The sequence below is a fragment of the Gobio gobio genome, assembly GCF_949357685.1.
Source record: "Gobio gobio genome assembly, chromosome: 23".
In the NCBI taxonomy this organism is placed as follows: Eukaryota; Metazoa; Chordata; class Actinopteri; order Cypriniformes; family Gobionidae; genus Gobio; species Gobio gobio.
This window is the reverse complement of record NC_137119.1, coordinates 26,354,551-26,367,112: the sequence shown is the minus strand read 5'-3', so window position 1 is coordinate 26,367,112 and position 12,562 is coordinate 26,354,551. Positions and strand designations below refer to the sequence as shown.

At 36.4% G+C, this 12,562-nt stretch overlaps 1 protein-coding gene across 14 annotated transcripts in view; it reads left to right on the top strand.

Annotated features, from left to right (window-relative positions):
• Window positions 1–12,562, top strand: part of atp8a2 (ATPase phospholipid transporting 8A2) — a 69,138-nt gene that overhangs the window by 43,233 nt on the left and 13,343 nt on the right. For all 14 annotated transcript variants that reach the window (XR_013815700.1, XR_013815701.1, XR_013815702.1 and 11 more), the window contains 7 exons: window positions 2,388–2,560; window positions 5,013–5,196; window positions 5,412–5,522; window positions 8,446–8,520; window positions 9,567–9,689; window positions 10,212–10,290; window positions 10,388–10,449. Coding sequence is in view for 7 of the 14 variants with exons in the window: in XM_079806608.1 (XP_079662734.1) it covers window positions 2,388–2,560; window positions 5,013–5,196; window positions 5,412–5,522; window positions 8,446–8,520; window positions 9,567–9,689; window positions 10,212–10,290; window positions 10,388–10,449 (807 nt within the window). In the remaining 7 variants the exon portion in view is untranslated. The remainder of the gene's footprint in view (window positions 1–2,387; window positions 2,561–5,012; window positions 5,197–5,411; window positions 5,523–8,445; window positions 8,521–9,566; window positions 9,690–10,211; window positions 10,291–10,387; window positions 10,450–12,562) is intronic.

Here is a 12,562-nt window from a genome sequence, read left to right as displayed (position 1 = left end):
TTAGTCGGTAAGGAATTACCAGTAGCAGTTTTCTTAGGCCACTGTTTACACACTGAGACACAAATGCTTTGACTTTCACCACCCAGTTGATCCATAATCAGTCTTAATTCTTTCATTACATTTTCCCGGGAAAGGTGAAAGCAAACAGGAATTCCTGAATGAAAAGATAAACACACACAGGCAAAACATGTTCGGGTTGAGCTGAGGAGAGGAGATGAGCTCTAGTTACTCAGGAATCTTGATGGTTGATCTCAGCTCCGCTATAAACTGTGTTCCAAAACCTATCAAGCTGCTTCTCTTCCTGCTGCCTTCTGAGGGAACATCCTATCCACCTTGGAATGCTCAACATAGACAGAAACATAAATAGCACACCACACATTCAAACATGAGACTCAACTTGCGATTAGTTTAAATAGAGATTGATGTTAGCATGTTGCTAAGCTAACGACTCAATATTCATCATAAGCATACAAATAGACAAATATTAAATAAAGTATTATTTTAGGTGGTGCTTTTTTGTATTAAATTACTGAATATTTGAGCTCACTCTTGTGAAAGTTTTTTACACTTTAGCATACTTTTAAAAAATGGTGCATTTGGAAATAATGTACTTTAAAATATATACTTATCTTTATACTTGTATAAGTAGGAAATTAATGTAGTTTTTCCGAACACTTAAATGCATGTTATTTACAATTAAATGAAAATGTTAGTTTAATCTTAGATTAAATGCAATTAGTTTAATTTTTAAGACTGCTTTTTTACCCACTTAAATAGGACTTTAGGACAGGACTTACATCTTTTATATGGAATTTCATAATTACTTCGATTGTCTTTGAAATATGGTTTAAGTTTATTGTCCAATATGTCAAGCATTCATGGTAATTAAATAAACTTTGTCATTTCTATTGAAACTTGTATGAAATGTATTTAAATTTAATCGTAATTACACGTTTGAATTGGTTTAGTACATTTAAAATATATTTACTTTAAAATTTAATTTCGAATTACATACTACAGGTTAAAAATTATAATCAAGTGCTTTTACATGTACTTTAGTTTATTAGTCAACACATAAAAATAAGTGTACTTTAGAACACAACAAAAATTATTAAAAACATAAAAATGGTACTTTAAAGTAAAACTTTAATTTGACAGTGCACTTTTTAAAACTATTGAAGTGTTAAGAAACAGTCATGGAAACTTCATTAATATTGTATTGTATATAAAAAATATATTTGGAGGTAAACTACAAGTGTGCAATTAAGTACACTTCTTTTTCACAAGGTTTGCACAGTGCATTCTGGGATTGCCTTTTATACAAAAAGAGTGCTGATGTGATGAAAGAGTAAAATGTGGAATCTTAGGAGGTAACATAATTAGGATTCCTACCTTTTAGAACAGTCTTTGCCTCTCAATCACAGATATAATGCTTTAAATTATTACTTATGCAGTTCGCTAAGTTTTGAAGTCAATGGTTTCAGCAAGATATTGATTAGAGTTGGCAGTATGAAGTGAATTCATCCTCTGTGTTACACAAAGGCTGTCGTAGCGCTGACAGAGACTTCAACAGCTGCGTTCATGTATGTTTGTGTGTGTATGCGTGTGTGGCCGCCAGTGCCGTGCCTCGTTGCGTGCTGCGTCGCCCACATGGTTCTCGTTACAGAATGAAGGATGTTTGTTTTCTCTATTAGTGATTCTGTCCCCATTATCAAGATCTCAATCAAAAACCGCCTGCAACCACAATTCAATAAACGCACACGCATATATTTCACCTTCTCTTTTTATCTCTCCATGTATTTTTGTCTCACACATTTGCCTACTTATCTAAATGTGGACATACTAATAGACATCTGTTGTATTAAAAAAATGCTAACTAGCTAGCTAACGTCAAAGTTCTTGACAAATTTTCCTTTTCTTTCTTCCCTTCCTCCATCCTTTATCATACTCCTAACTCTCTCTCCCCATATAAAGTTCTTGTTGGCCAACAGTTCATGCTTTTGAGTCCTTTAAGGGCTTAGAGTGTCTCGGGTGACAGGATGATGTGTAACAGGTGTGTGTGTGAGAGAGAGGGAGAGAGACTGTGGCGCTAACAGCCCCAATGACACCACTTAAAACATCCCCTTCAACTTCCTTTGGCATTACGCTCTTGCTCTGATATGTGTGTGTGTGATCCATGTGTGTGCGTGAGAAGTGCATGAAGTGTAGGGTTAGAGAAATAAATGTGTGCTGGCATGTGTCTCAGGAAGGGATTGAAGTGCTTTTATATAGCTATGGACATGGTATAGAAATTAAACTGTAAAAATGACAGATATGCACGTAATGTAATATATTTATGGGTTTTTAGTATGTGTGGTTATAAATTTTCTCCCTTTCTTGCCCCCCAGGCTACCAGGGCCACACTAACAGCTCATTGCTCCTCGCTGGGTGACTCTCTGAGGAAGGAGAATGAGTTGGCACTCATCATAGATGGACAGACGCTCAAATACGCCCTCTCTTTCGAAGTGCGTCAGGCCTTCCTTGACCTTGCGCTGTCTTGCAAGGCTGTCATATGCTGCAGGTATATAGATAAAAACACACATAAACATCCCCACTATTCACTGCCTTAATAAACAAGGTAATGATAAACCCAGAAGTTATTGCTCAGATGTTGCTCTTTAGTTTGGAAGAATTAATGCAGTTTTTTTTTTTAAGAAATAAAAATAATTGACACTGGGGGTGAGAATCAGCAGAGGCAATACAATTTTATGTCGGTATCTCGGTCACGATAACGTAATGTCTTTCAGTATTATATTTACAGTAATTATTCTTTTCATATTTTACAGTATATGTTTACTGTTTTTTTATACATTGCATTATTTAATGTACATTATTTATTTATTATTTTTATTATCTAAAAAAATATAATATAGGATTTAATATTCTTTATATATATTTGTGTGTGTTTGTGTAGTTACAGTACCGGCCTAAAGTTTGGAAACATTATTATTTTTAATGTTTTCTCTTATGCTCTTATGCTAAAAATACAGAAAAAAATATATATTTATTGTGAAATATTATTACAGTTTGAAATAATAGTTTTGTATTTTAATATACTTTAAAATATAATTTATTTCTGTGATGCAAAGCTGATTTTTCATCATCATTACTCCAGTCTTCAGTGTCACATGATCCTTCAGAGATCATTCTAATATGCTGATTTGATTCCCAGTTATTATCAATATTGCTGCTTAATATTTTTTTATAACCTGTGATACTTTTTTCACGATAAAAAAAGTAAAGTAAAAAAAAAAAAATTTAAACAGCATTTATTTAAAATAGAAATATTTTATAACAATATACACTACACTACAAAAAAAAAGAATTAACTTTTATTCAGCAAGGATGTGTTAAAAGTGATAGTAAAGATTTATATTGTAAGATACCATTATTTTAATAAAATAACGATTATTTTAAATTGTAATAATATTTCACAATATTACAGTTTTTTCCTGTATTTTTTTAATCAAATAAATGCAGGCTTGATGAGAGATTTCTTTCAAAACATTAAAAACAGCAACTATATACATGTATGTCCCCAGGTTGACGTACAGGAAGAATATAGAGTTAATGTGAATATAAAAATAGAACATTAATGTAAATGGCATAGCTCAGATTATTTGGAAGAATTTGATGAGAAATGTTCGACTTTGAATGCCGACTATACTATCTTGGCTAATCTAAGCATTTTGAGACATTCATCTTTTTTGAAACTCTCGAGGAGACGCATGGATTACTAGGGTTTTTTTATCAGGAAAAAATAAGAACATCATAAGCATAAGTCTCAGTTTGCTCTCCATATAATCTCATTGTTGTCTCTGGGAAACATTTAAGATATTAAAGAGATCTTCTCTGGGGTTTTTATTTGTTATGGGTATTCATTCAGGCATTAGCACCGAACAGCCATGCTTGTGTGTGTACTGCGTGTGGCAGTGCATGTGTGTGCGTCTTGAAGTAAAAGGTTGTGTCTTGCCCTGGGTGACTAAATAACTGGTGAAAATAAGCGCTTGGCTCCCAGAACAGAGAGGCTGTGCAGAGGTAATGTAATATACCGAGCTCTGTGCAAATGTCAAACTAATGACTCACTTACTGTCATTATACACTCTCACACACAGGTAGACAATGCAGTCATTCACATCACATTGTTGAGTACTGTAAATGTTTATCTGAACATAATCTGAATATAAATAAGTGTGCTGTAAGCTTCAGACAGTTCTGATTCGATAATAAATTGTGTTTCCATCTGTGAGAGGGAGTAATTGACTTGCTGTTGCATGAAGCCCATATCCGGGCTGTGGTCTCTAAGGCCCTACAAACCGACTGAACCAACCCTTCCAGCACCCCCCACACTGTCCCGAACTGCACACATCCACAGACAACCAGCAGAGAGGAGCACAAATGTGTGTGTGTTGGAGAGAAAGTTTGTGTGTGTGTGTTCCATGCACTGTTTCCTGAGTTCACACTCTGTTTGTTTAAAGAGCTGCTTTAACCTTCTTATTTTCTGCTCAATTCCACCATGAAGAACATTAGCCCGCCTTTCATCTGCCTCCGATCTCCCCCCGGCTCACTGTGAGCTATAGAGTTATAGTGGAAAAAGGGTGGAATCGATCAACACAATGACAAGAGAAAGTGCTTTGGGGAGGATTTGTCTTTTCGATTTTCGATTTTTATGAGTATACCATGCTCACGATATTAGGGAAATCATACGTGTCAGTACTAGCTCATACTTTTCTGGCCAACTTTGAAACGTTCTATTGCAGCGCTTCTAATATTACGGTCTGTGCAACAGCTGCCAAATGAATAAATGTAAATGTGTGCGTGTCAACGATCATTAATTTTCTTTTTCCCGAGCACAATGTCTGATGACATCATCAATTTCATGACATTGATGCACATTATAAAACATATATTTAAGAAAAATGTGAGTTTTCGTGATATGAAACTTGAATTACTTTTTTTTTTTTTTTTTTCAGGGTGTCTCCGTTGCAGAAGTCAGAGATTGTGGACATGGTGAAGAAGCATGTGAAGGCCATCACGCTGGCCATCGGAGACGGAGCCAACGACGTAGGCATGATACAGACGGCACACGTGGGAGTGGGCATAAGCGGGAATGAGGGCATGCAGGCCACCAACTCATCTGACTACTCTATAGCTCAGGTCTGACACACACACTCATGTAATTCATTATTCTGTGACTCGCTCACACACACACACATCTCATCCTTAAAACTGTAATTACACTACCACAACACAAAACACACAGCAGTCTTCTGCCCACAGCGCTGTTGTATCCGGGTAGCTGATCCTGCTGTAATGGTTCACATGTGTTCCTGCGGGCAAACTAATTCTTCTCTCAACCTCTTTCTCTTTAGTTCTCATACCTGGAGAAGCTTTTACTGGTTCACGGGGCTTGGAGTTACAACCGGGTCACCAAATGTATCCTGTACTGTTTCTACAAGAATGTGGTTCTATACATCATAGAGGTGCGTACATAATCGCAATCAAGTGTGTCTGAGACTTTTCAAGGGGTAGTTCACTCAAACATGTAAATTCTGTCATGTTCCCAACCCATATTTTTTTCTTTCTTCTTTGAAACACAAAAGACCATGTGAAAGATTCATGCTCTTTTTAATACAATGGGTTTCATGCTTTGTGTGAGGAACGAACAAAACTCACTAAAAACAGGGTTCGTATTTAAAGTGCTTGAAGTACTTGAATTTGACTTTTTTTTTATTTAAAGAGCCCCTATTATGGATTTTTGAAAATTACCTTTCACGTAGTGTGTAACAGTTCTAAGTGAATGAAAACATCCTGCAAAGTTTTAAATCTGAAAGTGCACCGTATATAAAGTTATTGTCTCTCAAAAGTAGAGTCAAATAAACAAATAGTTTTTTGAACGAATCGCAAGCCATTTCGTTGTGACGTCAAGACTAAACATTAGCATATTGCCCATCCATTTATTGCGTGCGCATTGTGTTTCATATTGTGTAGGTCCCTAGCTAACCTGTGTCTATTAATGCAGATCGTCTGTCATTCTTACTACTTTGAGTAAAGATAAAGGATGGAGCAAGATTTGCTTTGCAAACTTTAATGTTACATCAGTCATTCACGTTAGTGTGCTGTTATTGATACAATTCCCGCATATGTACCACAATAAATTAGAAGTTATAAGTTATAAATTAGGGAGGAATTACAGTTGAAACAGTCTCATAATGTACCTTAAACTGAGTAGCATCACTGAGAAACATCCTTCTCAAGGTTCATTTTGAATAATTAGTTCTTGTAATGTTTCATCATCGATTCGGACTCATGCTGGGTTTGATGTAAAATCGACGTCATTGTTACTGTCTTTACACTGTGTACAATTGCTGAACTTTAAGAAGCCTCCTGATGGAGCTGATGGGCGTTTAGCTTCCGAAATATGCGCTGTACGCGGTAGACAAATCACAACAGACTGGGCCATCTGACCAATCAGAGCAGAGTAGGCTCGCAGAAAGGAGCGATTTAGAGAGACTGATTCATCCATCGAGTCGTTTGAGAATCATTGAACATTGTGATGATGTGCAATGTATATTATGAGAAAATGAAAGTGTTTTTTGACCTTTGATGTATGTAAATCTGTTGTTGGAGACATGCACTAGGAAATGGCATAATAGGGGCACTATAAGTCCTGGAAAACCCTTGGAAATAGCCATATTTATGAGGAGGTTCTTGCAAAAAATGCTTGAATTATTGAACGACAATATATATGAAATTAGTGTTTAGCTTTTTAGATATAGGGCCATGTTCATATATTTCCAAGTATGTGATATAGCTTTTATTCTTCAGCACAATCATATATTCATGGGAAAAAATCTGTTTGAATGAAGAAGCAATATCTTTGTCATAGTGTCCTTTCAATGGGATTTATTTGTGTGTGTGTGTGTGTGTGTGTGTGTGTGTGTGTGTGTGTGTGTGTGTGTGTGTGTGTGTGTGTGTGTGTGTGTGTGTGTGTGTGTGTGTGTGTGTGTGTGTGTGTGTGTGTGTGTGTGTGTGTGTGTGTGTGTGTGTGTGTGTGTGTGTGTGTGTGTGTGTGTGTGTGTGTGTGTGTGTGTGTGTGTGTGTGTGTGTGTGTGTGTGTGTGTGTGTGTGTGTGTGTGTGTGTGTGTGTGTGTGTGTGTGTGTGTGTGTGTGTGTGTTAGAAATAGCTTTTTGGGCATGCAGTTTTTAAAAAAAAATGTTTGTTCCTTATCAAACAACTAGAAGCATCAAAATGTGGTCAAAATGTGTGGATACCTTTATATAGAAGTCAATGTTATTAAAACACAATTCATTTTTGCAATATGCATTTTTGGAAAGAAAGTAATATGGGTTGGAATGACATGAAGGCAAGTCAATTGTTAATTTATCTTTTCGGCAAACTGTTCCTTTTAACCACATGGTTTTGTCTTTGGAATGTGTTGTACTTAAATGGTATGAGTTCAGATCACATTTTAAAGAGTCATCAAACCAGACCTTATCCACACACTCTCTCTCACACACACACACACACACACACGCTTACACACTTTTTCGCTCCTTTTTTCACACAGACACCCTTGCGTACATTAAGTAGACTGCTTGCAGCTGTTTATGGAAGTGTTTGACAGTGATAAATGAGATGCCCCCTCTAGTCTCTGCTTTCCATCACACACACACACACTCGCAGGCACAGACAAAGAGCCGCTGACCCCTATCTATAGTGGCTGGGTCCTTCCAGTTCAAAACTGCATACCAGATACACTGTCATCCGAGAGCTGTGTAAGTGTGTGTGTGTGTGTGTGTGTGTGTGTGTGTGTGTGTGTGCTAGGTAGAGTGTGAGCTTTACTGACAGGGTCACCATGCTGTCCATTGGAGCATTTGTCAGCTGTGCCACCCCCTAAAATGGCAGCAGGTGCAGAAACATGCCCCCTCATCCCCCCTGAGGACTCGGCCTCTGTGTATCGGACTGTGTGCTCATGTGGGTGGGTGTGTGTGTTATGAGTAGATCTGGGTAAAGGTTAAATGTTTAGATGTCTCTATATTTTTGGAATGCGATTGTCTGTGCACATCTGTCCATGTGTTTGGAGGAGAGGGGTGTTTTGGGGGTCTTACTGAGGATTAGCTCCCAGCAAAGAAGAGCTTTAAAGGGCAAAGTTCACAGACTGTCTTTGTCTTCATAGCAGAGACATTGTGGGGGATGGACAGCAAGTGTACATGTGTGTGTGTGTGTGTGTGTGTAGCCTTTTGTTTGTATGAACTGACCTCTGCCTTGAGTTTGATGTTGTCCGAAAGCACTTTGCTATAGACTTTCCACGTTACTCATCTTATTTGTGTCCTCTCTTTATCACAGTATTGGTTATCTTCACTTCTGTATTTTTAACAAACTTCCACTTCTTTTTCCCACAGCTTTGGTTTGCATTTGTAAATGGTTTCTCTGGACAGATCCTGTTTGAAAGGTGGTGCATTGGCCTGTACAATGTGGTACGTGTGTGTCTCTGGCTCTCTCTCTCTCTCTTTATAGTTTTTTTTTAAAACCCATACCCACATCTTAGGTGCACTCCTGACAAGGCTTTGGCAGCATCAAATGTATAATTTATAAAAAAAAAAGGCAATCCCAGAATGCACTGCAAATTTCGTGAAAAGGTTAATCCAAAATGTTGGACAGATCCAACTTGGTAAAGATAATAATGATAGACCAATATATAAGCCTATCTTTGAACATTTTTGATTTATCAGCAGATAAAAGGGCCCACTTTGCAACTATTATGTGTAATAAGTATTTAATTTGCTGTCATTAAAATATATTTGGTGTCAGTAAATCTCTTGAAGTCTCTTATGCTCAAGGCTGCATTTATTTGATGAAAATACGGTAAAATCAGTAATATTGTGAAGTATTATTAGAATTTAAAATAACTGTTTTCTATTTTAATACATTTTAAAATGTAATGTATTCCTGTGATGCAAAGCTGAATGCTCAGCATGATTACTCTAGTTTTCAGTGCCACATGATCCTTCAGAAATCATTCTAATACTGATTTGTTGCTCAAGAAACATTTATTATTATTATCAATGTTGAAAACAGTTGCATATAGACAGTGTATAAACAGTTTAAAATAACAACATGTATTTGAAATTGACATTTATTAATGTCTTTGTCACTTTTGACCATTTTAATGCATCCTTGCTAAATAAAAGTATTAATTTCTTTAAAAAAAACTTACTGACCAGAAAACTTTTAAACATTAGTGTACATATACCTCCTCTCTAGGTATCAGCATCAGTCATAGAAAAACGCCTATTGGCTGAAAAAAAAAAAAAAATTCTCAAAATATTTTACAAATAAACCAAAAGCCACAATTTAAAATAGTTTACTTTCATAAAAAAAAATAAGTTTTACTCACAGATCACAGCCTTCCAAGTCAGTGTTCCGATTCTGTTGGTTTTGGAACTATTTATATATCAGATACATATACAGTATTTGATATGATATGCTACAACAATTTCATGAATGTTCATGTACGTTTCAGATCTTTACTGCTCTCCCTCCTTTCACGCTGGGGATAGTTGACCGGCCATGCAGTCAGCAGAACATGCTACGATTCCCTCAGCTGTACCGCATCACACAGAACGCAGAAGGTTTTAACACTAAGGTACCGTACAGCAACAGTTCAGTAGTCAATACAAATGCACATTTCAAGTCACAAATTACTCATACTGACACGTCAAATACTGCGAGACGTATAAATCTGTCTGCAGTGAGTGTTAGACTGTTATTATGATCACCGCGCTTGTCTACATCCTGTTATAATTGATTATCACGGTCTGATGTGGTTCACAACGTCAGCGTGTTGTTTGACTTGTGATTTCCCTGTAGATAAACAGCAGTGCAAAAAGAAGCTCTGCTGCCATCCAGATAATAATGAGATTCATGAGGCTGCAATAAGACAGTCATTCATTTATAGCTGAGGATCAGTGTTTGTATGTGTGTGTGTTTGTGTGTTTTAGGGGTGATCTGGGGGACATTGCGCTAGCTGTGCAATTGCAGAGAAGCTGTTTGTGTGGGCTTTGTGTATCTTGGCATTAGTTTGTCTTGACTGACTCTCCCCCTCTCCCGTTCCTGCTTTCTATCCCTCCCTTCCTCTCTCTTTCATTGCCTCTTTCTCTTTTTCCAGGTCTTTTGGGGTCACTGTATAAATGCACTCATTCACTCCATTATTCTCTTCTGGTTTCCACTAAAAGTCCTGGAGCACGGTAACTATCTCAAGCACTCACAAGCACACATGTAGACCACTCCGGCTTGAGTGTGTCATTTGCTAAGTATCTTTCATCGCCCCTTTTGTTTCTTCAGACACTCCCTTTGACAACGGCAACAGTGTCGACTACCTGTTCGTGGGGAACATCGTCTACACGGTGAGCAGTCAGCGTGGCATTTACTTCTCCATAGCTCCCTGCCAATGAGAGGTCACACATCATTTCCTTGCTAGTGCTGTTATTCCATTTGCTGGCCGCCAGTGTTTACACTGTAAACTTGTTAATTTCTCTTTTCGCTGGCCATTCTTGAAAAAAGTCCTTGTGAAATGATCCCATAACTCAGAGCAAGAACGACAGGAACTCTGCGGAATCTGATCAAAACCGACAAGGCCGCTCACCAGTGGTTTTTGTGGGCAATTTATGACTGAAATTCTGCATTTCAGCTCTAGTATTTATGGTTCTGACTGTCATTTAAATAATTTATTACTTAATGTGTTTTAGTTTTCTTCTGGCCTATTAAAAGTTCATATGCTGTATGAGTGTTCCGTACACAAATCTATTTTTTGGTCCTAACTACATACTAGACCAAATAATAATTTTTTGTAAGATATTATTAATATTTATAAAAAATATTTAGTAAAATATATATTTTTTAAAAAAGTATTTAAATGCCATTTATTACAACTAGGGATGTGGAAAAAAACTATATATTTTCAAAACCACAAACCGTGGTTTGTGAGTTAATGAAATGCTAGTAAATGATTAAATCATAAAAATGTCAAATAAAACAATAAAAATAAAATACTTTTTTTTTATTTTATAAAACGCCAAACACAAAAAAATTATCGATTTTATTTGTTTACTTGCATGTGCCATGTGAGCATAACAAACATCACAGAACTGTGAACATGCAAATGTGTTGTTAAATTATTGAAATATTAACTTAAGTCTTAGAATGGAACTTTTTGTGAAATGTAAACATTTTAGGTCAAAGGGGTTGGCTGGGGAAAAAAGCTGACTAAAACATTTGTAAATCCCTGAATAATCAGACTTAAAGGGATAGTTCACCCTAAAAAGAAAATGAAGTCATCATTTACTCACCCTGGTGTTGTTCTTGTGGAGTATGCCCTAAGATTAAACGTCTTAGACGCAAGTTGATAAACATCTAATTTATCAGCACCTTTGATTATATGCATTATTTCAAGTTTATCTGTCCAGGAACTTTAAAAGAGGGCTCCGTCATTTTTTCAAAAGCAGTCATTTTGTCTTTAAGTGAGGCAGTCATGTTTGTCATCCAAGTGTAATGTGTCTATTAAAGGGATGGTTCACCCAAAAATGAAAATTCTGTCGTCATTTACTCACCCTCAAGTTGTTCCCAACCTGTATGAGTTTCTGTGTTCTGCTGAACACAAAATATATTTTAAAGAATGTTTGTAACAAAGCAGATAGAGCAACCATTGACTACCATAGTAGGGAAAAAAATACTATGGTAGTCAATGGTTGCTCTCTCTGCTTTGTTACAAACATTCTTCAAAATATCTTCTTTTGTGTTCAGCAGAACACAGAAACTCATACAGGTTGGGAACAACTTGAGGGTGAGTAAATGACGACAGAATTTTCATTTTTGGGTGAACTATCCCTTTAATAGGTTGAACTATTGGGTAATAGATAGTTGTTCTTAAGAAATAGGTTTTTAAGTCCAGTAGTCCAGAAACTGACTTAAAGTCAATGGATTTATTACACAAGCTGTGTTTTAAAGATTATAGCTGTGTCAAGTGTATTTGAAATGCAACTTCTCAGAGATAAGTTTCACTAAAACCAGCTCAGAGAAGTTTTAGAGTCGTGATGAAATGGAGGTAGAAACCGATCTTTCAAATCTTCCATATTTGGCATGCATCCAAGTGAAATGGATTATTAAAAAATAGTTTGTTGATTGGATGGAGGTGGAGCTAAATGCGCGTATGTAGTTGATTTATAAAGAAAGTGTCAGGGTTTAAGCGAAGAAAATGATTGGAGAAGTCCGGCATACATCACCAGAGAGAAGTTTTGATAAAGACTTTGACCGACTTTGATAAAGAATTATGAAAAGTGAAAAAATGAACAGATGAATTGTTCACAATAAGATTAATAACATGCATTTAGGGTGAATTTTCATTTCATATTAAAGCTAAAACAACTATTTGGTAAAGTCTTGTTGACCAGCCTTGCACATCCTTAATTACAACAAAACTCTTTTGTGAATGTGTTTTTGCTTCAATTACATGTCAAAATC